Below are 21696 nucleotides of genomic sequence, written 5' to 3' on the forward strand. Positions count from 1 at the left end.
TGTCTGTTATTAAGACCAGTGTCTGTCTGTTTGTTATTAAGACCAGTGTCTGTCTGTCTGTTATTAAGACCAGTGTCTGTCTGTCTGTTATTAAGACCAGTGTCTGTCTGTCTGTTATTAAGACCAGTGTCTGTCTGTCTGCCTGTTTGTTATTAAGACCAGTGTCCGTCTGTCTGTTTGTCTGTTATTAAGACCCGTGTCTGTCTGTTTGTTATGAAGACCAGTGTCTTTCTGTTATTAAGATCAGTGTCTGTCTGTCTGTTTGTTATTAAGACCAGTGTCTGGCTGTCTGTTATTAAGACCAGTGTCTGTCTGTCTGTCTGTCTGTTTGTTTGTTATTAAGACCAGTGTCTGTCTGTCTGTTTGTTTGTCTGTTATTAAGACCCGTGTCTGTCTGTTTGTTATGAAGACCAGTGTCTGTCTGTTATTAAGATCAGTGTCTGTCTGTCTGTCTGTCTGTCTGTCTGTCTGTTTGTTAGTAAGACCAGTGTCTGTCTGTCTGTTTGTTATTAAGACCAGTGTCTGTCTGTCTGTTAATAAGACCAGTGTCTGTCTGTCTGTCTGTCTGTTATTAAGACTAATGTCCGTCTGTCTGTTTGTTAAGACCAGTGTCTGTCTGTTTTTAAGACCAGTGTCTGTCTGTCTGTCTGTCTGTCTGTCTGTCTGTCTGTCTGTCTGTTTGTCTGTTATTAAGACCAGTGTCTGTCTGTCTGTTATTAAGACCAGTGTCTGTCTGTTTTATCCTGTCTGTCTGTTTGTCTGTTATTAAGACCAGTGTCTGTCTGTCTGTTATTAAGACCAGTGTCTGTCTGTCTGTTTGTTTCTGTTATTAAGACCCGTGTCTGTCTGTTTGTTATTAAGACCAGTGTCTGTCTGTCTATTAAGATCAGTGTCCGTCTGTCTGTCTGTTTGTTACTAAGACCAGTGTCTGTCTGTCTGTTTGTTATTAAGACCAGTGTCTGTCTGTCTGTTATTAAGACCAGTGTCTGTCTGTCTGTCTGTTATTAAGACCACTGTCTGTCTGTCTGTTTTTAAGACCAGTGTCTGTCTGTTTAAGACCAGTGTCTGTCTGTCTGTCTGTCTGTCTGTCTGTCTCTCTCTTGTCTGTTATTAAGACCAGTGTCTGTCTGTCTGTTAAAAAGACCAGTGTCTGTCTGTATGTCTGTTATTAGGACCAGTGTCTGTCTGTCTGTCTGTCTGTCTGTCTGTCTGTCTGTCTGTCTGTCTGTCTGTCTGTCTGTCTGTCTGTTATTAAGACCAGTGTCTGTCTGACTGTCTGTCTGTCTGTCTGTCTGTCTGTCTGTCTGTCTGTCTGTTATTAAGACCAGTGTCTGTCTGTTTGTTATTAAGACCAGTGTCTGTCTGTTATTAAGACCAGTGTCTGTCTGTCTGTTATTAAGACCAGTGTCTGTCTGTCTGTTATTAAGACCAATGTCTGTATGTCTGTTATTAAGACCAGTGTCTGTCTGTCTGTCTGTCTGTCTGTTTGTTATAGACCAGTGTCCGTCTGTCTGTTTGTCTGTTATTAAGACCAGTGTCTGTCTGTCTGTTATTAAGACCAGTGTCTGTCTGTCTGTTGTCTGTCTGTTATTAAGACCAGTGTCTGTCTGTCTGTCTGTTTGTTATTAAGAGCAGTGTCTGTCTGTCTGTTAATAAGACCAGTGTCTGTCTGTCTGTCTGTCTGTCTGTCTGTCTGTCTGTCTGTCTGTCTGTCTGTCTGTCTGTCTGTCTGTTATTAAGACCAGTGTATGTCTGTCTGTTAATAAGACCAATGTCTGTCTGTCTGTTATTAAGACCAGTGTCTGTCTGTCTGTCTGTGTATTAAGACCAGTGTCTGTCTGTCTGTTTATTAAGACCAGTGTCTGTCTGTCTGTTATTAAGACCAGTGTATGTCTGTCTGTTATTAAGACCAGTGTCTGTCTGTCTGCCTGTTTGTTATTAAGACCAGTGTCCGTCTGTCTGTTTGTCTGTTATTAAGACCCGTGTCTGTCTGTCTGTCTGTTTGTTATTAAGACCAGTGTCTGGCTGTCTGTTATTAAGACCAGTGTCTGTCTGTCTGTCTGTCTGTTTGTTTGTTATTAAGACCAGTGTCTGTCTGTCTGTTATTAAGACCAGTGTCTGTCTGTCTGTTTGTTTGTCTGTTATTAAGACCAGTGTCTGTCTGTCTGTCTGTCTGTCTGTCTGTCTGTCTGTCTGTCTGTCTGTCTGTCTGTCTGTTATAGACCAGTGTCTGTCTGTTTGTTATTAAGACCAGTGTCTGTCTGTCTGTTATTAAGACCAGTGTCTGTCTGTCTGTTATTAAGACCAGTGTCTGTCTGTCTGTTATTAAGACCAGTGTCTGTCTGTCTGTCTGTCTGTCTGTCTGTCTGTTATTAAGACCAGTGTCTGTCTGTCTGTTAAAGACCAGTGTCTGTCTGTTTGTTATTAAGACCAGTGTCTGTCTGTCTGTCTGTCTGTCTGTCTGTCTGTCTGTCTGTCTGTCTGTCTGTCTGTCTGTCTGTCTGTCTGTCTGTCTGTCTGTCTGTTATTAAGACCAGTGTCTGTCTGTCTGTTATTAAGACCAGTGTCTGTCTGTTTGTTATTAAGACCAGTGTCTGTCTGTCTGTTATTAAGACCAGTGTCTGTCTGTCTGTTATTAAGACCAGTGTCTGTCTGTCTGTTATTAAGACCAGTGTCTGTCTGTTTGTTATTAAGACCAGTGTCCGTCTGTCTGTTTGTCTGTTATTAAGACCCGTGTCTGTCTGTTTGTTATGAAGACCAGTGTCTTTCTGTTATTAAGATCAGTGTCTGTCTGTCTGTTTGTTATTAAGACCAGTGTCTGTCTGTCTGTCTGTCTGTTTGTTTGTTATAAAGACCAGTGTCTGTCTGTCTGTTATTAAGACCAGTGTCTGTCTGTCTGTTTGTTTGTCTGTTATTAAGACCCGTGTCTGTCTGTTTGTTATGAAGACCAGTGTCTGTCTGTTATTAAGATCAGTGTCTGTCTGTCTGTCTGTCTGTCTGTCTGTTTGTTAGTAAGACCAGTGTCTGTCTGTCTGTTTGTTATTAAGACCAGTGTCTGTCTGTCTGTTAATAAGACCAGTGTCTGTCTGTCTGTCTGTCTGTTATTAAGACTAATGTCTGTCTGTCTGTTTTTAAGACCAGTGTCTGTCTGTTTAAGACCAGTGTCTGTCTGTCTGTCTGTCTGTCTGTCTGTTTGTCTGTTATTAAGACCAGTGTCTGTCTGTCTGTTATTAAGACCAGTGTCTGTCTGTTTGTTATTAAGACCAGTGTCTGTCTGTCTGTCTGTTATTAAGACCAGTGTCTGTCTGTCTGTTATTAAGACCAGTGTCTGTCTGTCTGTTATTAAGACCAGTGTATGTCTGTCTGTTATTAAGACCAGTGTCTGTCTGTCTGTCTGCCTGTTTGTTATTAAGACCAGTGTCCGTCTGTCTGTTTGTCTGTTATAAAGACCCGTGTCTGTCTGTCTGTCTGTTTGTTATTAAGACCAGTGTCTGGCTGTCTGTTATTAAGACCAGTGTCTGTCTGTCTGTCTGTCTGTTTGTTTGTTATTAAGACCAGTGTCTGTCTGTCTGTTATTAAGACCAGTGTCTGTCTGTCTGTTTGTTTGTCTGTTATTAAGATCAGTGTCTGTCTGTCTGTCTGTCTGTCTGTCTGTCTGTCTGTCTGTCTGTCTGTCTGTCTGTCTGTTTGTTACTAAGACCAGTGTCTGGCTGTCTGTTAATAAGACCAGTGTCTGTCTGTCTGTCTGTCTGTTTGTTTGTTATTAAGACCAGTGTCTGTCTGTCTGTTATTAAGACCAGTGTCTGTCTGTCTGTTTGTTTGTCTGTTATTAAGACCCGTGTCTGTCTGTTTGTTATGAAGACCAGTGTCTGTCTGTTATTAAGATCAGTGTCTGTCTGTCTGTCTGTCTGTTTGTTAGTAAGACCAGTGTCTGTCTGTCTGTTTGTTATTAAGACCAGTGTCTGTCTGTCTGTTAATAAGACCAGTGTCTGTCTGTCTGTCTGTCTGTTATTAAGACTAATGTCTGTCTGTCTGTTTTTAAGACCAGTGTCTGTCTGTTTAAGACCAGTGTCTGTCTGTCTGTCTGTCTGTCTGTCTGTCTGTCTGTCTGTTTGTCTGTTATTAAGACCAGTGTCTGTCTGTTTGTTATTAAGACCAGTGTCTGTCTGTCTGTCTGTCTGTTATTAAGACCAGTGTCTGTCTGTCTGTTATTAAGACCAGTGTCTGTCTGTCTGTTATTAAGACCAGTGTATGTCTGTCTGTTATTAAGACCAGTGTCTGTCTGTCTGCCTGTTTGTTATTAAGACCAGTGTCCGTCTGTCTGTTTGTCTGTTATTAAGACCCGTGTCTGTCTGTCTGTCTGTCTGTTTGTTATTAAGACCTGTGTCTGGCTGTCTGTTATTAAGACCAGTGTCTGTCTGTCTGTCTGTCTGTCTGTTTGTTTGTTATTAAGACCAGTGTCTATCTGTCTGTTATTAAGACCAGTGTCTGTCTGTCTGTTTGTCTGTTATTAAGATCAGTGTCTGTCTGTCTGTCTGTCTGTCTGTCTGTCTGTTTGTTACTAAGACCAGTGTCTGTCTGTCTGTTTGTTATTAAGACCAGTGTCTGTCTGTCTGTTAATAAGACCAGTGTCTGTCTGTCTGTCTGTCTGTCTGTTATTAAGACTAATGTCTGTCTGTCTGTTTTTAAGACCAGTGTCTGTCTGTTTAAGACCAGTGTCTGTCTGTCTGTCTGTCTGTCTGTCTGTCTGTTTGTTTGTCTGTAATTAAGACCAGTGTCTGTCTGTCTGTTATTAAGACCAGTGTCTGTCTGTATGTCTGTTATTAGGACCAGTGTCTGTCTGTCTGTCTGTCTGTCTGTCTGTCTGTCAGTCTGTTATAAAGACCAGTGTCTGTCTGTTTGTTATTAAGACCAGTGTCTGTCTGTCTGTTATTAAGACCAGTGTCTGTCTGTCTGTTATTAAGACCAGTGTCTGTCTGTCTGTTATTAAGACCAGTGTCTGTCTGTCTGCCTGTTTGTTATTAAGACCAGTGTCCGTCTCTCTGTTTGTCTGTTATTAAGACCCGTGTCTGTCTGTTTGTTATGAAGACCAGTGTCTGTCTGTTATTAAGATCAGTTTCTGTCTGTCTGTTTGTTATTAAGACCAGTGTCTGGCTGTCTGTTAATAAGACCAGTGTCTGTCTGTCTGTCTGTCTGTTTGTTTGTTATTAAGACCAGTGTCTGTGTGTCTGTTATTAAGACCAGTGTCTGTCTGTTTAAGACCAGTGTCTGTCTGTCTGTTTGTTTGTCTGTTATTAAGACCAGTGTCTGTCTGTCTGTTATTAAGACCAGTGTCTGTATGTCTGTCTGTTATTAGGACCAGTGTCTGTCTGTCTGTCTGTATGTCTGTCTGTTATTAAGACCAGTGTCTGTCTGTCTGTCTGTCTGTTATTAAGACCAGTGTCTGTATGTTTGTTATTAAGACCAGTGTCTGTCTGTCTGTTATTAAGACCAGTGTCTGTCTGTCTGTTATTAAGATCAGTGTCTGTCTGTCTGCCTGTTTGTTATCAAGACCAGTGTCTGTTGTTGTTGGTTGTTTGGTCTGTCTGTCTGTCTGTCTGTCTGTCTGTCATTAAGACCCGTTTCTGTCTGTCTGTTATTAAGACCAGTGTCTGTCTGTCTGTCTGTCTGTCTGTCTGTCTGTCTGTCTGTCTGTCTGTCAGTCTGTCTGTTTGTTATTAAGACCAGTGTCTGTCTGTCTGTCTGTTATTAAGACCAGTGTCTGTCTGTCTGTTAAAGACCAGTGTCTGTCTGTTTGTTATTAGGACCAGTGTCTGTCTGTCTGTCTGTCTGTCTGTCTGTTATTAGGACCAGTGTCTGTCTGTCTGTCTGTTATTAAGACCCGTGTCTGTCTGTTTGTTATGAAGACCAGTGTCTGTCTGTTATTAAGATCAGTGTCTGTCTGTCTGTCTGTCTGTCTGTCTGTCTGTCTGTCTGTTTGTTATTAAGACCAGTGTCTGTGTCACGAATTCTGCCGAGGCTGCTCCTCCTCCTTGTTCGGGCAGGCTTCGGCATTCGTCGTCCCCGGAGTACTAGCTGCTACCGTTTGATATTCTCTATGTTTGTTTGGTTTTGTCTTGTTGGTGCACCTGTCTCGTATTATGTATCGATTATGTCACCTATAAGTTTCCTTTGGTTTTGTTTGCAGTTGTGTGTTGTTGTACGCCTGTCCGTTTGGTGTATCGTTATTGTGTTCTCGAGTATTTAGTATTTTACGCACTGTTAGCGTAATCGCTCGCCTCCTGTGTTAGAGGCACATTATTTTGGTTATTGCCTTTTTGACTATTAAAGTCGTTGCGACTAAGCTTCTGTGTCCTGCGCCTGACTCCCACACCGCATCCACATCAGCCGTGACAGTCTGGCTGTCTGTTAATAAGACCAGTGTCTGTGTCTGTCTGTCTGTCTGTTTGTTTGTTATTAAGACCAGTGTCTGTCTGTCTGTTATTAAGACCAGTGTCTGTCTGTTTAAGACCAGTGTCTGTCTGTCTGTTTGTTTGTCTGTTACTAAGACCAGTGTATGTCTGTCTGTTATTAAGACCAGTGTCTGTCTGTCTGTTATTAAGATCAGTGTCTGTCTGTTTAAGACCAGTGCCTGTCTGTCTGTCTGTCTGTCTGTCTGTCTATCTGTCTGTCTGTTTGTTATTAAGACAACTGTCTGTCTGTCTGTCTGTCTGTCTGTCTGTCTGTCTGTCTGTCTGTCTGTCTGTCTGTCGGTTATTAAGACCAGTGTCTGTCTGTCTGTCTGTCTGTCTGTCTGTCTGTCTGTCTATCTGTCTATCTGTCTGTCTGTTTGTTATTAAGACCAGTGTCTGTCTGTCTGTTATTAAGACCAGTGTCTGTCTGTCTGTTATTAAGACCAGTGTCTGTCTGTCTGTTATTAAGACCAGTGTCTGTCTGTCTGTCTGTCTGTCTGTCTGTCTGTCTGTTTGTTATTAAGACCAGTGTCTGTCTGTCTGTTAAAGACCAGTGTCTGTCTGTTTGTTATTAAGACCAGTGTCTGTCTGTCTGTCTGTCTGTCTGTCTGTCTGTCTGTCTGTTATTAAGACCAGTGTCTGTCTGTCTGTTATTAAGACCAGTGTCTGTCTGTTTGTTATTAAGACCAGTGTCTGTCTGTCTGTTATTAAGACCAGTGTCTGTCTGTCTGTTATTAAGACCAGTGTCTGTCTGTCTGTTATTAAGACCAGTGTCTGTCTGTCTGCCTGTTTGTTATTAAGACCAGTGTCTGTCTGTCTGTTTTATTAAGACCAGTGTCTGTCTGTCTGTTATTAAGACCAGTGTCTGTCTGTCTGCCTGTTTGTTATTAAGACCAGTGTCCGTCTGTCTGTTTGTCTGTTATTAAGACCCGTGTCTGTCTGTTTGTTATGAAGACCAGTGTCTTTCTGTTATTAAGATCAGTGTCTGTCTGTCTGTCTGTCTGTCTGTCTGTCTGTCTGTCTGTCTGTCTGTCTGTCTGTTATTAAGACCAGTGTCTGTCTGTCTGTTATTAAGACCAGTGTCTGTCTGTCTGTTATTAAGATCAGTGTCTGTCTGTTTGTTATTAAGACCAGTGTCTGGCTGTCTGTTATTAAGACCAGTGTCTGTCTGTCTGTCTGTCTGTTTGTTTGTTATTAAGACCAGTGTCTGTCTGTCTGTTATTAAGACCAGTGTCTGTCTGTCTGTTTGTTTGTCTGTTATTAAGACCCGTGTCTGTCTGTTTGTTATGAAGACCAGTGTCTGTCTGTTATTAAGATCAGTGTCTGTCTGTCTGTCTGTCTGTCTGTCTGTCTGTCTGTTTGTTAGTAAGACCAGTGTCTGTCTGTCTGTTTGTTATTAAGACCAGTGTCTGTCTGTCTGTTAATAAGACCAGTGTCTGTCTGTCTGTCTGTCTGTTATTAAGACTAATGTCTGTCTGTCTGTTTTTAAGACCAGTGTCTGTCTGTTTAAGACCAGTGTCTGTCTGTCTGTCTGTCTGTCTGTCTGTCTGTCTGTCTTTCTGTCTGTTTGTCTGTTATTAAGACCAGTGTCTGTCTGTCTGTTATTAAGACCAGTGTCTGTCTGTTTGTTATTAAGACCAGTGTCTGTCTGTCTGTCTGTTATTAAGACCAGTGTCTGTCTGTCTGTTATTAAGACCAGTATCTGTCTGTCTGTTATTAAGACCAGTGTCTGTCTGTCTGCCTGTTTGTTATTAAGACCAGTGTCCGTCTGTCTGTTTGTCTGTTATTAAGACCCGTGTCTGTCTGTCTGTCTGTTTGTTATTAAGACCAGTGTCTGGCTGTCTGTTAATAAGACCAGTGTCTGTCTGTCTGTCTGTCTGTCTGTCTGTTTGTTTGTTATTAAGACCAGTGTCTGTCTGTCTGTTATTAAGACCAGTGTCTGTCTGTCTGTTTGTTTGTCTGTTATTAAGATCAGTGTCTGTCTGTCTGTCTGTCTGTTTGTTACTAAGACCAGTGTCTGTCTGTCTGTTTGTTATTAAGACCAGTGTCTGTCTGTCTGTTAATAAGACCAGTGTCTGTCTGTCTGTCTGTCTGTCTGTCTGTCTGTTATTAAGACTAATGTCTGTCTGTCTGTTTTTAAGACCAGTGTCTGTCTGTCTGTCTGTCTGTCTGTCTGTCTGTCTGTCTGTCTGTTATAAAGACCAGTGTCTGTCTGTTTGTTATTAAGACCAGTGTCTGTCTGTCTGTTATTAAGACCAGTGTCTGTCTGTCTGTTATTAAGACCAGTGTCTGTCTGTCTGTCTGTCTGTCTGTCTGTCTGTCTGTCTGTCTGTTGTTTGTTATTAAGACCAGTGTCTGTCTGTCTGTTAAAGACCAGTGTCTGTCTGTTTGTTATTAAGACCAGTGTCTGTCTGTCTGTCTGTCTGTCTGTCTGTCTGTCTGTCTGTCTGTCTGTCTGTCTGTTATTGACCATGTCTGTCTGTCTGTTATTAAGACCAGTGTCTGTCTGTTTGTTATTAAGACCAGTGTCTGTCTGTTTGTTATTAAGACCAGTGTCTGTCTGTCTGTTATTAAGACCAGTGTCTGTCTGTCTGTTATTAAGACCAGTGTCTGTCTGTCTGCCTGTTTGTTATTAAGACCAGTGTCCGTCTGTCTGTTTGTCTGTTATTAAGACCCGTGTCTGTCTGTTTGTTATGAAGACCAGTGTCTTTCTGTTATTAAGATCAGTGTCTGTCTGTCTGTTTGTTATTAAGACCAGTGTCTGGCTGTCTGTTAATAAGACCAGTGTCTGTCTGTCTGTCTGTCTGTTTGTTTGTTATTAAGACCAGTGTCTGTCTGTCTGTTATTAAGACCAGTGTCTGTCTGTCTGTCTGTTTGTTTGTCTGTTATTAAGACCCGTGTCTGTCTGTTTGTTATGAAGACCAGTGTCTGTCTGTTATTAAGATCAGTGTCTGTCTGTCTGTCTGTCTGTCTGTTTGTTAGTAAGACCAGTGTCTGTCTGTCTGTTTGTTATTAAGACCAGTGTCTGTCTGTCTGTTAATAAGACCAGTGTCTGTCTGTCTGTCTGTCTGTTATTAAGACTAATGTCTGTCTGTCTGTTTTTAAGACCAGTGTCTGTCTGTTTAAGACCAGTGTCTGTCTGTCTGTCTGTCTGTCTGTCTGTCTGTCTGTCTGTCTGTCTGTCTGTCTGTCTGTTTGTCTGTTATTAAGACCAGTGTCTGTCTGTCTGTTATTAAGACCAGTGTCTGTCTGTTTGTTATTAAGACCAGTGTCTGTCTGTCTGTCTGTTATTAAGACCAGTGTCTGTCTGTCTGTTATTAAGACCAGTGTCTGTCTGTCTGTTATTAAGACCAGTGTATGTCTGTCTGTTATTAAGACCAGTGTCCGTCTGTCTGTTTGTCTGTTATTAAGACCAGTGTCCGTCTGTCTGTCTGTCTGTTTAACCCGTGCTGTCTGTCTGTCTGTTATAAAGACCAGTGTCTGTCTGTCTGTTATTAAGACCAGTGTCTGTCTGTCTGTCTGTTTGTTTTTATTAAGACCAGTGTCTGTCTGTCTGTTTGTTTCTGTTATTAAGACCAGTGTCTGTCTGTCTGTCTGTCTGTCTGTCTGTCTGTCTGTTGCTGTCTGTTATAGACCAGTGTCTGTCTGTTTGTTATTAAGACCAGTGTCTGTCTGTCTGTTATTAAGACCAGTGTCTGTCTGTCTGTTATTAAGACCAGTGTCTGTCTGTCTGTCTGTCTGTCTGTCTGTCTGTCTGTCTGTCTGTCTGTCTGTCTGTCTGTCTGTCTGTCTGTCTGTCTGTCTGTCTGTCTGTCTGTTATTAAGACCAGTGTCTGTCTGTCTGTTATTAAGACCAGTGTCTGTCTGTTTGTTATTAAGACCAGTGTCTGTCTGTCTGTTATTAAGACCAGTGTCTGTCTGTCTGTTATTAAGACCAGTGTCTGTCTGTCTGTTATTAAGACCAGTGTCTGTCTGTCTGCCTGTTTGTTATTAAGACCAGTGTCCGTCTGTCTGTTTGTCTGTTATTAAGACCCGTGTCTGTCTGTTTGTTATGAAGACCAGTGTCTTTCTGTTATTAAGATCAGTGTCTGTCTGTCTGTTTGTTATTAAGACCAGTGTCTGGCTGTCTGTTAATAAGACCAGTGTCTGTCTGTCTGTCTGTCTGTTTGTTTGTTATTAAGACCAGTGTCTGTCTGTCTGTTATTAAGACCAGTGTCTGTCTGTCTGTCTTGTTTGTCTGTTATTAAGACCCGTGTCTGTCTGTTTGTTATGAAGACCAGTGTCTGTCTGTTATTAAGATCAGTGTCTGTCTGTCTGTCTGTCTGTCTGTTTGTTAGTAAGACCAGTGTCTGTCTGTCTGTCTTTATTAAGACCATGTCTGTCTGTCTGTTTACAGTGTCTGTCTGTCTGTCTGTCTGTTATTAAGACTAATGTCTGTCTGTCTGTTTTTAAGACCAGTGTCTGTCTGTTTAAGACCAGTGTCTGTCTGTCTGTCTGTCTGTCTGTCTGTCTGTCGGTGTTTCTGTCTGTTTGTCTGTTATTAAGACCAGTGTCTGTCTGTCTGTTATTAAGACCAGTGTCTGTCTGTTTGTTATTAAGACCAGTGTCTGTCTGTCTGTCTGTTATTAAGACCAGTGTCTGTCTGTCTGTTATTAAGACCAGTGTCTGTCTGTCTGTTATTAAGACCAGTGTCTGTCTGTCTGTTATTAAGACCAGTGTATGTCTGTCTGTTATTAAGACCAGTGTCCGTCTGTCTGTTTGTCTGTTATTAAGACCCGTGTCTGTCTGTCTGTCTGTTTGTTATTAAGACCAGTGTCTGGCTGTCTGTTATTAAGACCAGTGTCTGTCTGTCTGTCTGTTGTTCTGTTTGTTTGTTATTAAGACCAGTGTCTGTCTGTCTGTCTGTTTTCTGTTATTAGACCAGTGTCTGTCTGTCTGTCTGTCTGTCTGTCTGTCTGTCTGTCTGTCTGTCTGTCTGTCTGTCTGTCTGTAAGCATGTCTGTCTGTCTGTCTGTTATAAAGACCAGTGTCTGTCTGTCTGTTATTAAGACCAGTGTCTGTCTGTCTGTCTCTATTAAGACCAGTGTCTGTCTGTCTGTTATTAAGACCAGTGTCTGTCTGTCTGTTATTAAGACCAGTGTCTGTCTGTCTGTCTGTCTGTCTGTCTGTCTGTCTGTTTGTTATTAAGACCAGTGTCTGTCTGTCTGTTATAAGACCAGTGTCTGTCTGTATGTCTGTTATTAAGACCAGTGTCTGTCTGTCTGTCTGTCTGTCTGTCTGTCTGTCTGTCTGTCTGTCTGTCTGTCTGTCTGTTATTCGTGTCTGTCTGTCTGTATTAGACCAGTGTCTGTCTGTTTGTTATAAAGACCATTGTCTGTCTGTCTGTTATTAAGACCAGTGTCTGTCTGTCTGTTATTAAGACCAGTGTCTGTCTGTCTGTTATTAAGACCAGTGTCTGTCTGTCTGCCTGTTTTTTATTAAGACCAGTGTCCGTCTGTCTGTTTGTCTGTTATTAAGACCCGTGTCTGTCTGTTTGTTATGAAGACCAGTGTCTGTCTGTTATTAAGATCAGTGTCTGTCTGTTTGTTATTAAGACCAGTGTCTGGCTTTCTGTTAATAAGACCAGTGTCTGTCTGTCTGTCTGTTTGTTTGTTATTAAGACCAGTGTCTGTCTGTCTGTTATTAAGACCAGTGTCTGTCTGTCTGTTTGTTTGTCTGTTATTAATACCCGTGTCTGTCTGTTTGTTATTAAGACCAGTGTCTGTGCTGTTAATAAGACCAGTGTCTGTCTGTCTGTCTGTCTGTCTGTCTGTCTGTTATTAAGACCAGTGTCTGTCTGTCTGTTGCCTGTCTGTCTGTCTGTCTGTCTGTTATTAAGACTAATGTCTGTCTGTCTGTTATTAAGACCAGTGTCTGTCTGTTTAAGACCAGTGTCTGTCTGTCTGTCTGTCTGTCTGTCTGTCTGTCTGTCTGTTATTAAGACCAGTGTCTGTCTGTCTGTTATTAAGACCAGTGTCTGTCTGTTTGTTATTAAGACCAGTGTCTGTCTGTCTGTCTGTTATTAAGACCAGTGTCTGTCTGTCTGTTATTAAGACCAGTGTCTGTCTGTCTGTTATTAAGACCAGTGTCTGTCTGTCTGCCTGTTTGTTATTAAGACCAGTGTCCGTCTGTCTGTTTGTCTGTTATTAAGACCCGTGTCTGTCTGTCTGTCTGTTTGTTATTAAGACCAGTGTCTGGCTGTCTGTTAATAAGACCAGTGTCTGTCTGTCTGTCTGTCTGTCTGTTTGTTTGTTATTAAGACCAGTGTCTGTCTGTCTGTTATTAAGACCAGTGTCTGTCTGTCTGTTTGTTTGTCTGTTATTAAGATCCGTGTCTGTCTGTCTGTCTGTCTGTCTGTCTGTCTGTCTGTCTGTCTGTCTGTCTGTTTGTTACTAAGACCAGTGTCTGTCTGTCTGTTTGTTATTAAGACCAGTGTCTGTCTGTCTGTTAATAAGACCAGTGTCTGTCTGTCTGTCTGTCTGTCTGTTATTAAGACTAATGTCTGTCTGTCTGTTTTTAAGACCAGTGTCTGTCTGTTTAAGACCAGTGTCTATCTGTCTGTCTGTCTGTTACTTACCTGTTTAGTGCTGTCTGTCTGTTATTAAGACCAGTGTCTGTCTGTCTGTTATTAAGACCAGTGTCTGTCTGTATTCTGTTATTAAGACCAGTGTCTGTCTGTCTGTCTGTCTGTCTGTCTGTCTGTCTGTCTGTCTGTCTGTCTGTTATAAGACCAGTGTCTGTCTGTTTGTTATTAAGACCAGTGTCTGTCTGTCTGTCGGCTATTAAGACCAGTGTCTGTCTGTCTGTTATTAAGACCAGTGTCTGTCTGTCTGTTATTAAGACCAGTGTCTGTCTGTCTGCCTGTTTGTTATTAAGACCAGTGTCCGTCTCTCTGTTTGTCTGTTATTAAGACCCGTGTCTGTCTGTTTATTATGAAGACCAGTGTCTGTCTGTTATTAAGATCAGTTTCTGTCTGTCTGTTTGTTATTAAGACCAGTGTCTGGCTGTCTGTTAATAAGACCAGTGTCTGTCTGTCTGTCTGTTTGTTTGTTATTAAGACCAGTGTCTGTGTGTCTGTTATTAAGACCAGTGTCTGTCTGTTTAAGACCAGTGTCTGTCTGTCTGTTTGTTTGTCTGTTATTAAGACCAGTGTCTGTCTGTCTGTTATTAAGACCAGTGTCTGTATGTCTGTCTGTTATTAGGACCAGTGTCTGTCTGTCTGTCTGTATGTCTGTCTGTCTGTTATTAAGACCAGTGTCTGTCTGTCTGTCTGTCTGTCTGTCTGTCTGTCTGTCTGTCTGTTATTAAGACCAATGTCTGTATGTTTGTTATTAAGACCAGTGTCTGTCTGTCTGTTATTAAGACCAGTGTCTGTCTGTCTGTTATTTAGATCAGTGTCTGTCTGTCTGCCTGTTTGTTATCAAGACCAGTGTCTGTCTGTCTGTCTGTCTGTCTGTCTGTCTGTCTGTCTGTCTGTCTGTCTGTCTGTCTGTCTGTCTGTCTGTCTGTCTGTCATTAAGACCAGTTTCTGTCTGTCTGTTATTAAGACCAGTGTCTGTCTGTCTGTCTGTCTGTCTGTCTTCGGTCTGTCTGTCTGTCTGTCTGTCTGTTTGTTATTAAGACCAGTGTCTGTCTGTCTGTTATTAAGACCAGTGTCTGTCTGTCTGTTAAAGACCAGTGTCTGTCTGTTTGTTATTAGGACCAGTGTCTGTCTGTCTGTCTGTCTGTCTGTTATTAGGACCAGTGTCTGTCTGTCTGTCTGTTATTAAGACCCGTGTCTGTCTGTTTGTTATGAAGACCAGTGTCTGTCTGTTATTAAGATCAGTGTCTGTCTGTCTGTCTGTCTGTCTGTCTGTCTGTCTGTCTGTCTGTCTGTCTGTCTGTCTGTCTGTCTGTCTGTCTGTTTGTTATTAAGACCAGTGTCTGTCTGTCTGTTAATAAGACCAGTGTCTGTCTGTCTGTATGTCTGTCTGTCTGTTTGTTTGTTATTAAGACCAGTGTCTGTCTGTCTGTCTGTTATTAAGACCAGTGTCTGTCTGTTTAAGACCAGTGTCTGTCTGTTTAAGACCAGTGTCGGTCTGTTTAAGACCAGTGTCTGTCTGTCTGTTATTAAGACCAGTGTCTGTCTGTCTGTTATTAAGACCAGTGTCTGTCTGTCTGTTATTAAGACCAGTGTCTGTCTGCCTGTTTGTTATTAAGACCAGTGTCTGTCTGTCTGTTATTAAGGCCAGTGTCTGTCTGTTTAAGACCAGTGTCTGTCTGTCTGTCTGTCTGTCTGTCTGTCTGTCTGTCTGTCTGTCTGTCTGTCTGTCTGTCTGTCTGTCTGTCTGTCTGTCTGTTATTAAGATCAGTGTCTGTCTGTCTGTCTGTCTGTCTGTCTGTTTGTTATTAAGACCAGTGTCTGTCTGTCTGTTATTAAGACCAGTGTCTGTCTGCCTGTTTGTTATTAAGACCAGTGTCTGTCTGTCTGTTATTATAACCAGTGTCTGTCAGTTTAAGACCAGTGTCTGTCAGTTTAAGACCAGTGTCTGTCAGTTTAAGACCAGTGTCTGTCAGTTTAAGACCAGTGTCTGTCAGTTTAAGACCAGTGTCTGTCTGTTTAAGACCAGTGTCTGTCTGTCTTTCTGTCTGTCTGTCTGTCTGTCTGTCTGTCTGTTATTAAGATCAGTGTCTGTCTGTCTGTCTGTCTGTTTGATATTAAGACCAGTGTCTGTCTGTCTGTTATTAAGACCAGTGTCTGTCTGTCTGTTATTAAGACCAGTGTCTGTCTGCCTGTTTGTTATTAAGACCAGTGTCTGTCTGTCTGTTATTAAGACCAGTGTCTGTCAGTTTAAGACCAGTGTCTGTCAGTTTAAGACCAGTGTCTGTCAGTTTAAGACCAGTGTCTGTCTGTTTAAGACCAGTGTCTGTCTGTCTGTCTGTCTGTCTGTCTGTCTGTCTGTCTGTCTGTCTGTTATTAAGACCAGTGTCTGTCTGTCTGTTATTAAGACCAGTGTCTGTCTGTCTGTCTGTATGTCTGTCTGTTATTAAGACCCATGTCTGTCTGATTGGTATGAAGACCAGTGTCTGTCTGTTATTAAGATCAGTGTCTGTCTGTCTGTTATTAAGACCAGTGTCTGTCTGTCTGTTATTAAGACCAGTGTCTGTCTGTCTGTTATTAAGACCAGTGTCTGTCTGTCTGTTATTAAGACCAGTGTCTGTCTGTCTGTTATTAAGACCAGTGTCTGTCTGTTTGTTATGAATAACAGTGTCTGTCTGTTATTAAGATCAGTGTCTGTCTGTCTGTCTGTCTGTCTGTCTGTCTGTCTGTCTGTCTGTCTGTCTGTCTGTCTGTCTGTCTGTCTGTCTGTCTGTCTGTCTGTCTGTCTGTTTGTTATTAAGACCAGTGTCTGTGTCACGAATTCTGCCGAGGCTGCTCCTCCTCCTTGTTCGGGCAGGCTTCGGCGTTCGTCCCCCCCGGAGTACTAGCTGCTACCGTTTGATGTTCTCTATGTTTGTTTGGTTTTGTCTTGTTGGTGCACCTGTCTCGTATTATGTATTGATTATGTCACCTATAAGTTTCCTTTGGTTTTGTTTGCAATTGTGTGTTGTTGTACGCCTGTCCGTTTGGTGTATCGTTATTGTGTTCTCGAGTATTTAGTATTTTACGCACTGTTAGCGTAATCGCTCGCCTCCTGTGTTAGAGGCACATTATTTTGGTTATTGCCTTTTTGACTATTAAAGTCGTTGCGACTAAGCTTCTGTGTCCTGCGCCTGACTCCCACACCGCATCCACATCAGCCGTGACAGTCTGGCTGTCTGTTAATAAGACCAGTGTCTGTGTCTGTCTGTCTGTCTGTTTGTTTGTTATTAAGACCAGTGTCTGTCTGTCTGTTATTAAGACCAGTGTCTGTCTGTCTGTTTGTTTGTCTGTTATTAAGACCAGTGTATGTCTGTCTGTTATTAAGATCAGTGTCTGTCTGTTTAAGACCAGTGTCTGTCTGTCTGTCTGTCTGTCTGTCTGTCTGTCTGTCTGTCTGTCTGTCTGTTTGTTATTAAGACAACTGTCTGTCTGTCTGTCTGTCTGTCTGTCTGTCTGTCTGTCTGTCTGTTATTAAGACCAGTGTCTGTCTGTCGGTTATTAAGACCAGTGTCTGTCTGTCTGTCTGTCTGTCTGTCTGTCTGTCTGTCTGTCTGTCTGTTTGTTATTAAGACCAGAGTATGTCTGTTTGTTATGAAGACCAGTGTATGTCTGTCTGTCTGTCTGTCTGTCTGTCTGTCTGTCTGTCTATCTGTCTGTTATTAAGACCAGTGTCTGTCTGTCTGTTATTAAGACCAGTGTCTGTCTGTTTGTTATTAAGACCAGTGTCTGTCTGTCTGTCTGTTATTAAGACCAGTGTCTGTCTGTCTGTTATTAAGACCAGTGTCTGTCTGTCTGTTATTAAGACCAGTGTCTGTCTGTCTGCCTGTTTGTTATCAAGACCAGTGTCCGTCTGTCTGTTTGTCTGTTATTAAGACCCGTGTCTGTCTGTTTGTTATGAAGACCAGTGTCTTTCTGTTATTAAGATCAGTGTCTGTCTGTCTGTTTGTTATTAAGACCAGTGTCTGGCTGTCTGTTAATAAGACCAGTGTCTGTCTGTTTGTTTGTCTGTTATTAAGACCCGTGTCTGTCTGTTTGTTATGAAGACCAGTGTCTGTCTGTTATTAAGATCAGTGTCTGTCTGTCTGTCTGTCTGTCTGTCTGTCTGTCTGTTTTGTTAGTAAGACCAGTGTCTATCTGTCTGTTTGTTATTAAGACCAGTGTCTGTCTGTCTGTTAATAAGACCAGTGTCTGTCTGTCTGTCTGTCTGTTATTAAGACTAATGTCTGTCTGTCTGTTTTTAAGACCAGTGTCTGTCTGTTTAAGACCAGTGTCTGTCTGTCTGTCTGTCTGTCTGTCTGTCTGTCTGTCTGTCTGTCTGTCTGTTATTAAGACCAGTGTCTGTCTGTCTGTTATTAAGACCAGTGTCTGTCTGTTTGTTATTAAGACCAGTGTCTGTCTGTTATTAAGACCAGTGTCTGTCTGTCTGTTATTAAGACCAGTGTCTGTCTGTCTGTTATTAAGACCAGTGTCTGTCTGTTATTAAGACCAGTGTCTGTCTGTCTGCCTGTTTGTTATTAAGACCAGTGTCCGTCTGTCTGTTTGTCTGTTATTAAGACCCGTGTCTGTCTGTTTGTTATGAAGACCAGTGTCTGTCTGTTATTAAGATCAGTGTCTGTCTGTCTGTCTGTCTGTCTGTTATTAAGATCAGTGTCTGTTTGTCTGTCTGTCTGTCTGTCTGTCTGTTTGTTACTAAGACCAGTGTCTGTCTGTCTGTTTGTTATTAAGACCAGTGTCTGTCTGTCTGTTAATAAGACCAGTGTCTGTCTGTCTGTCTGTCTGTCTGTCTGTTATTAAGACTAATGTCTGTCTGTCTGTTTTTAAGACCAGTGTCTGTCTGTCTGTCTGTCTGTCTGTCTGTCTGTTTGTTTGTCTGTTATTAAGACCAGTGTCTGTCTGTCTGTTATTAAGACCAGTGTCTGTCTGTATGTCTGTTATTAGGACCAGTGTCTGTCTGTCTGTCTGTCTGTCTGTCTGTCTGTCTGTCTGTCTGTCTGTCTGTCTGTCTGTCTGTTATAAAGACCAGTGTCTGTCTGTTTGTTATTAAGACCAGTGTCTGTCTGTCTGTTATTAAGACCAGTGTCTGTCTGTCTGTTATTAAGTCCAGTGTCTGTCTGTCTGCCTGTTTGTTATTAAGACCAGTGTCCGTCTGTCTGTTTGTCTGTTATTAAGACCCGTGTCTGTCTGTTTGTTATGAAGACCAGTGTCTGGCTGTCTGTTAATAAGACCAGTGTCTGTCTGTCTGTTATTAAGACCAGTGTCTGTCTGTTTAAGACCAGTTTCTGTCTGTCTGTTTGTTTGTCTGTTATTAAGACCAGTGTCTGTATGTCTGTTATTAAGACCAGTGTCTGTATGTCTGTCTGTTATTAGGACCAGTGTCTGTCTGTCTGTCTGTCTGTCTGTATGTCTGTCTGTTATTAAGACCAGTGTCTGTCTGTCTGTCTGTCTGTTATTAAGACCAGTGTCTGTATGTTTGTTATTAAGACCAGTGTCTGTCTGTCTGTTATTAAGACCAGTGTCTGTCTGTCTGTTATTAAGATCAGTGTCTGTCTGTCTGCCTGTTTGTTATTAAGACCAGTGTCTGTCTGTCTGTCTGTCTGTCTGTCTGTCTGTCTGTCTGTCATTAAGACCAGTTTCTGTCTGTCTGTTATTAAGACCAGTGTCTGTCTGTCTGTCTGTCTGTCTGTCTGTCTGTCTGTCTGTCTGTCTGTCTGTCTGTTTGTTATTAAGACCAGTGTCTGTCTGTCTGTTATTAAGACCAGTGTCTGTCTGTCTGTTAAAGACCAGTGTCTGTCTGTTTGTTATTAGGACCAGTGTCTGTCTGTCTGTCTTTCTGTTATTAGGACCAGTGTCTGTCTGTCTGTCTGTTATTAAGACCCGTGTCTGTCTGTTTGTTATGAAGACCAGTGTCTGTCTGTTATTAAGATCAGTGTCTGTCTGTCTGTCTGTCTGTCTGTCTGTCTGTCTGTCTGTCTGTTTGTTATTAAGACCAGTGTCTGTCTGTCTGTTAATAAGACCAGTGTCTGGCTGTCTGTATGTCTGTCTGTCTGTTTGTTTGTTATTAAGACCAGTGTCTGTCTGTCTGTTACTAAGACCAGTGTCTGTCTGTTTAAGACCAGTGTCTGTCTGTTTAAGACCAGTGTCTGTCTGTCTGTCTGTCTGTCTGTCTGTTATTAAGACCAGTGTCTGTCTGTCTGTTATTAAGACCAGTGTCTGTCTGCCTGTTTGTTATTAAGACCAGTGTCTGTCTGTCTGTTATTAAGACCAGTGTCTGTCAGTTTAAGACCAGTGTCTGTCAGTTTAAGACCAGTGTCTGTCAGTTTAAGACCAGTGTCTGTCTGTTTAAGACCAGTGTCTGTCTGTCTGTCTGTCTGTCTGTCTGTCTGTCTGTCTGTATGTCTGTCTGTCTGTCTGTCTGTTATTAATATCAGTGTCTGTCTGTCTGTCTGTCTGTTTGTTATTAAGACCAGTGTCTGTCTGTCTGTTATTAAGACCAGTGTCTGTCTGTCTGTTATTAAGACCAGTGTCTGTCTGCCTGTTTGTTATTAAGACCTGTGTCTGTCTGTCTGTTATTAAGACCAGTGTCTGTCTGTCTGTTATTAAGACCAGTGTCTGTCAGTTTAAGACCAGTGTCTGTCTGTTTAAGACCAGTGTCTGTCAGTTTAAGACCAGTGTCTGTCAGTTTAAGACCAGTGTCTGTCTGTTTAAGACCAGTGTCTGTCTGTCTGTCTGTCTGTCTGTCTGTCTGTCTGTCTGTCTGTCTGTCTGTCTGTCTGTATGTCTGTCTGTCTGTCTGTCTGTTATTAATATCAGTGTCTGTCTGTCTGTCTGTCTGTTTGTTATTAGACCAGTGTCTGTCTGTCTGTTATTAAGACCAGTGTCTGTCTGTCTGTTATTAAGACCAGTGTCTGTCTGCCTGTTTGTTATTAAGACCTGTGTCTGTCTGTCTGTTATTAAGACCAGTGTCTGTCTGTCTGTTATTAAGACCAGTGTCTGTCAGTTTAAGACCAGTGTCTGTCTGTTTAAGACCAGTGTCTGTCTGTCTGTCTGTCTGTCTGTCTGTCTGTCTGTCTGTCTGTCTGTCTGTCTGTTATTAAGAGCAGTGTCTGTCTGTCTGTCTGTCTGTCTGTTACAAAGACCATTGTCTGTCTGTTTAAGACCAGTGTCTGTCTGTCTGTCTGTCTGTCTGTCTGTCTGTCTGTCTGTCTGTCTGTCTGTCTGTCTGTCTGTCTGTCTGTCTGTCTGTCTGTCTGTCTGTCTGTTACTAAGACCAGTGTCTGTCTGTCTGTTATTAAGTGCTATTTAGCAGGAATACTTATTCTCTAATTGGCTGAGTCAGACATGCTGCTTGCTAATTGCACGTTGGCATGTGTTTGTAAATGGTATTATCACATTGGTCTCTGTAGCTATTCGTAATTGTGATGTCATGTAACTGACTAAAACAGAGTGTATTTATTGCCTGGCCCAGACAATGTCAAATGTAAGGAGTTTAGTATGTGTAATATATTTTCTACCAAGGTAAATGCTGTATTAAATGTTTTTAATACATTTTGAGGTGGCTAATAAAAGAGCAGCTTACCAGTGCATCTGCTTTGTGCTTCAGATTCTTGGCTTCCTGCATGTAGTAGTCTGCAGTGTGAACTCTGTGGACAACACATACATTGAGACTATGTTAGTCATGTCAGTTATGTTAGAAATATACATCTGTTTGCAGTTGTGTGACTGCCTGGATTGCTTAAGGGTAATGTTGTCCTCCACATGCTGAATATGTTTATTTTGAATTCTCAATATAGAGGAACTCGACTCTGTAATCACATCCCACACATACGTCAACTTCCCTGGGTTCTGTTCCATTTTAATCATGTTTGAGACTTAAATTAGTACATGCATCATGTCATTCAAATCTGTCAGTGCATCATGTCATTCAAATCTGTCAGTGCATCATGTCTTTCAAATCTGTCAGTGCATCATGTCTTTCAAATCTGTCAGTGCATCATGTCTTTCAAATCTGTCAGTGCATCATGTCATTCAAATCTGTCAGTGCATCATGTCATTCAAATCTGTCAGTGCATCATGTCATTCAAATCTGTCAGTGTATCACGTCATTCAAATCTGTCAGTGCATCACGTCATTCAAATCTGGAAGTGCATCATGTCATTCAAATCTGTCAGTGCATCATGTCATTCAAATCTGTCAGTGTATCATGTCATTCAAATCTGGCAGTGCATCAGATAGAAAAAACGCAGTAGGTGTTTTTGGAGAAGTTAGTCATACGTACGTGTTATTGAATGTTAGCTTCGGTCTTCTTGGCTCTATATGCTCCATGGACAGAGATGAGGGGTTGGACCAAAGGTCGGAATCAGACTGACCATTGCCATGGAAACTGCCAGATGGTTTGCTGTGGGTATCTTCCTCCTGTGAGATGGAGGGGTAAATTATAATGCTAATTACCGGCCAGCAGTAAGTGTAATAATACTGTAAGGATTCATCCTGGTGATTTGGACTGCTGTTACGTTGTGGCCATGGTGTCTTTTTTTCTGTCCTGGCTTTAAACATATTCATCCTCTTCAAGGCTGTTTATAGCTC

General features: G+C 41.8%; 1 protein-coding gene across 1 annotated transcript in view; it reads right to left on the reverse strand.

Annotated features, from left to right (window-relative positions):
* LOC121585607 (AF4/FMR2 family member 2-like) overlaps nt 1-21696 on the reverse strand; it is a 335853-nt gene that overhangs the window by 23907 nt on the left and 290250 nt on the right. Inside the window, exons 14-15 of the mRNA XM_045225453.1 lie at nt 21389-21525; nt 20690-20753 (exon numbers count right to left, since the gene is read on the reverse strand). Coding sequence (XP_045081388.1) covers nt 20690-20753; nt 21389-21525 — 201 coding nt within the window. The remainder of the gene's footprint in view (nt 1-20689; nt 20754-21388; nt 21526-21696) is intronic.

The sequence above is a fragment of the Coregonus clupeaformis genome, chromosome 2, assembly GCF_020615455.1.
Source record: "Coregonus clupeaformis isolate EN_2021a chromosome 2, ASM2061545v1, whole genome shotgun sequence".
In the NCBI taxonomy this organism is placed as follows: Eukaryota; Metazoa; Chordata; class Actinopteri; order Salmoniformes; family Salmonidae; genus Coregonus; species Coregonus clupeaformis.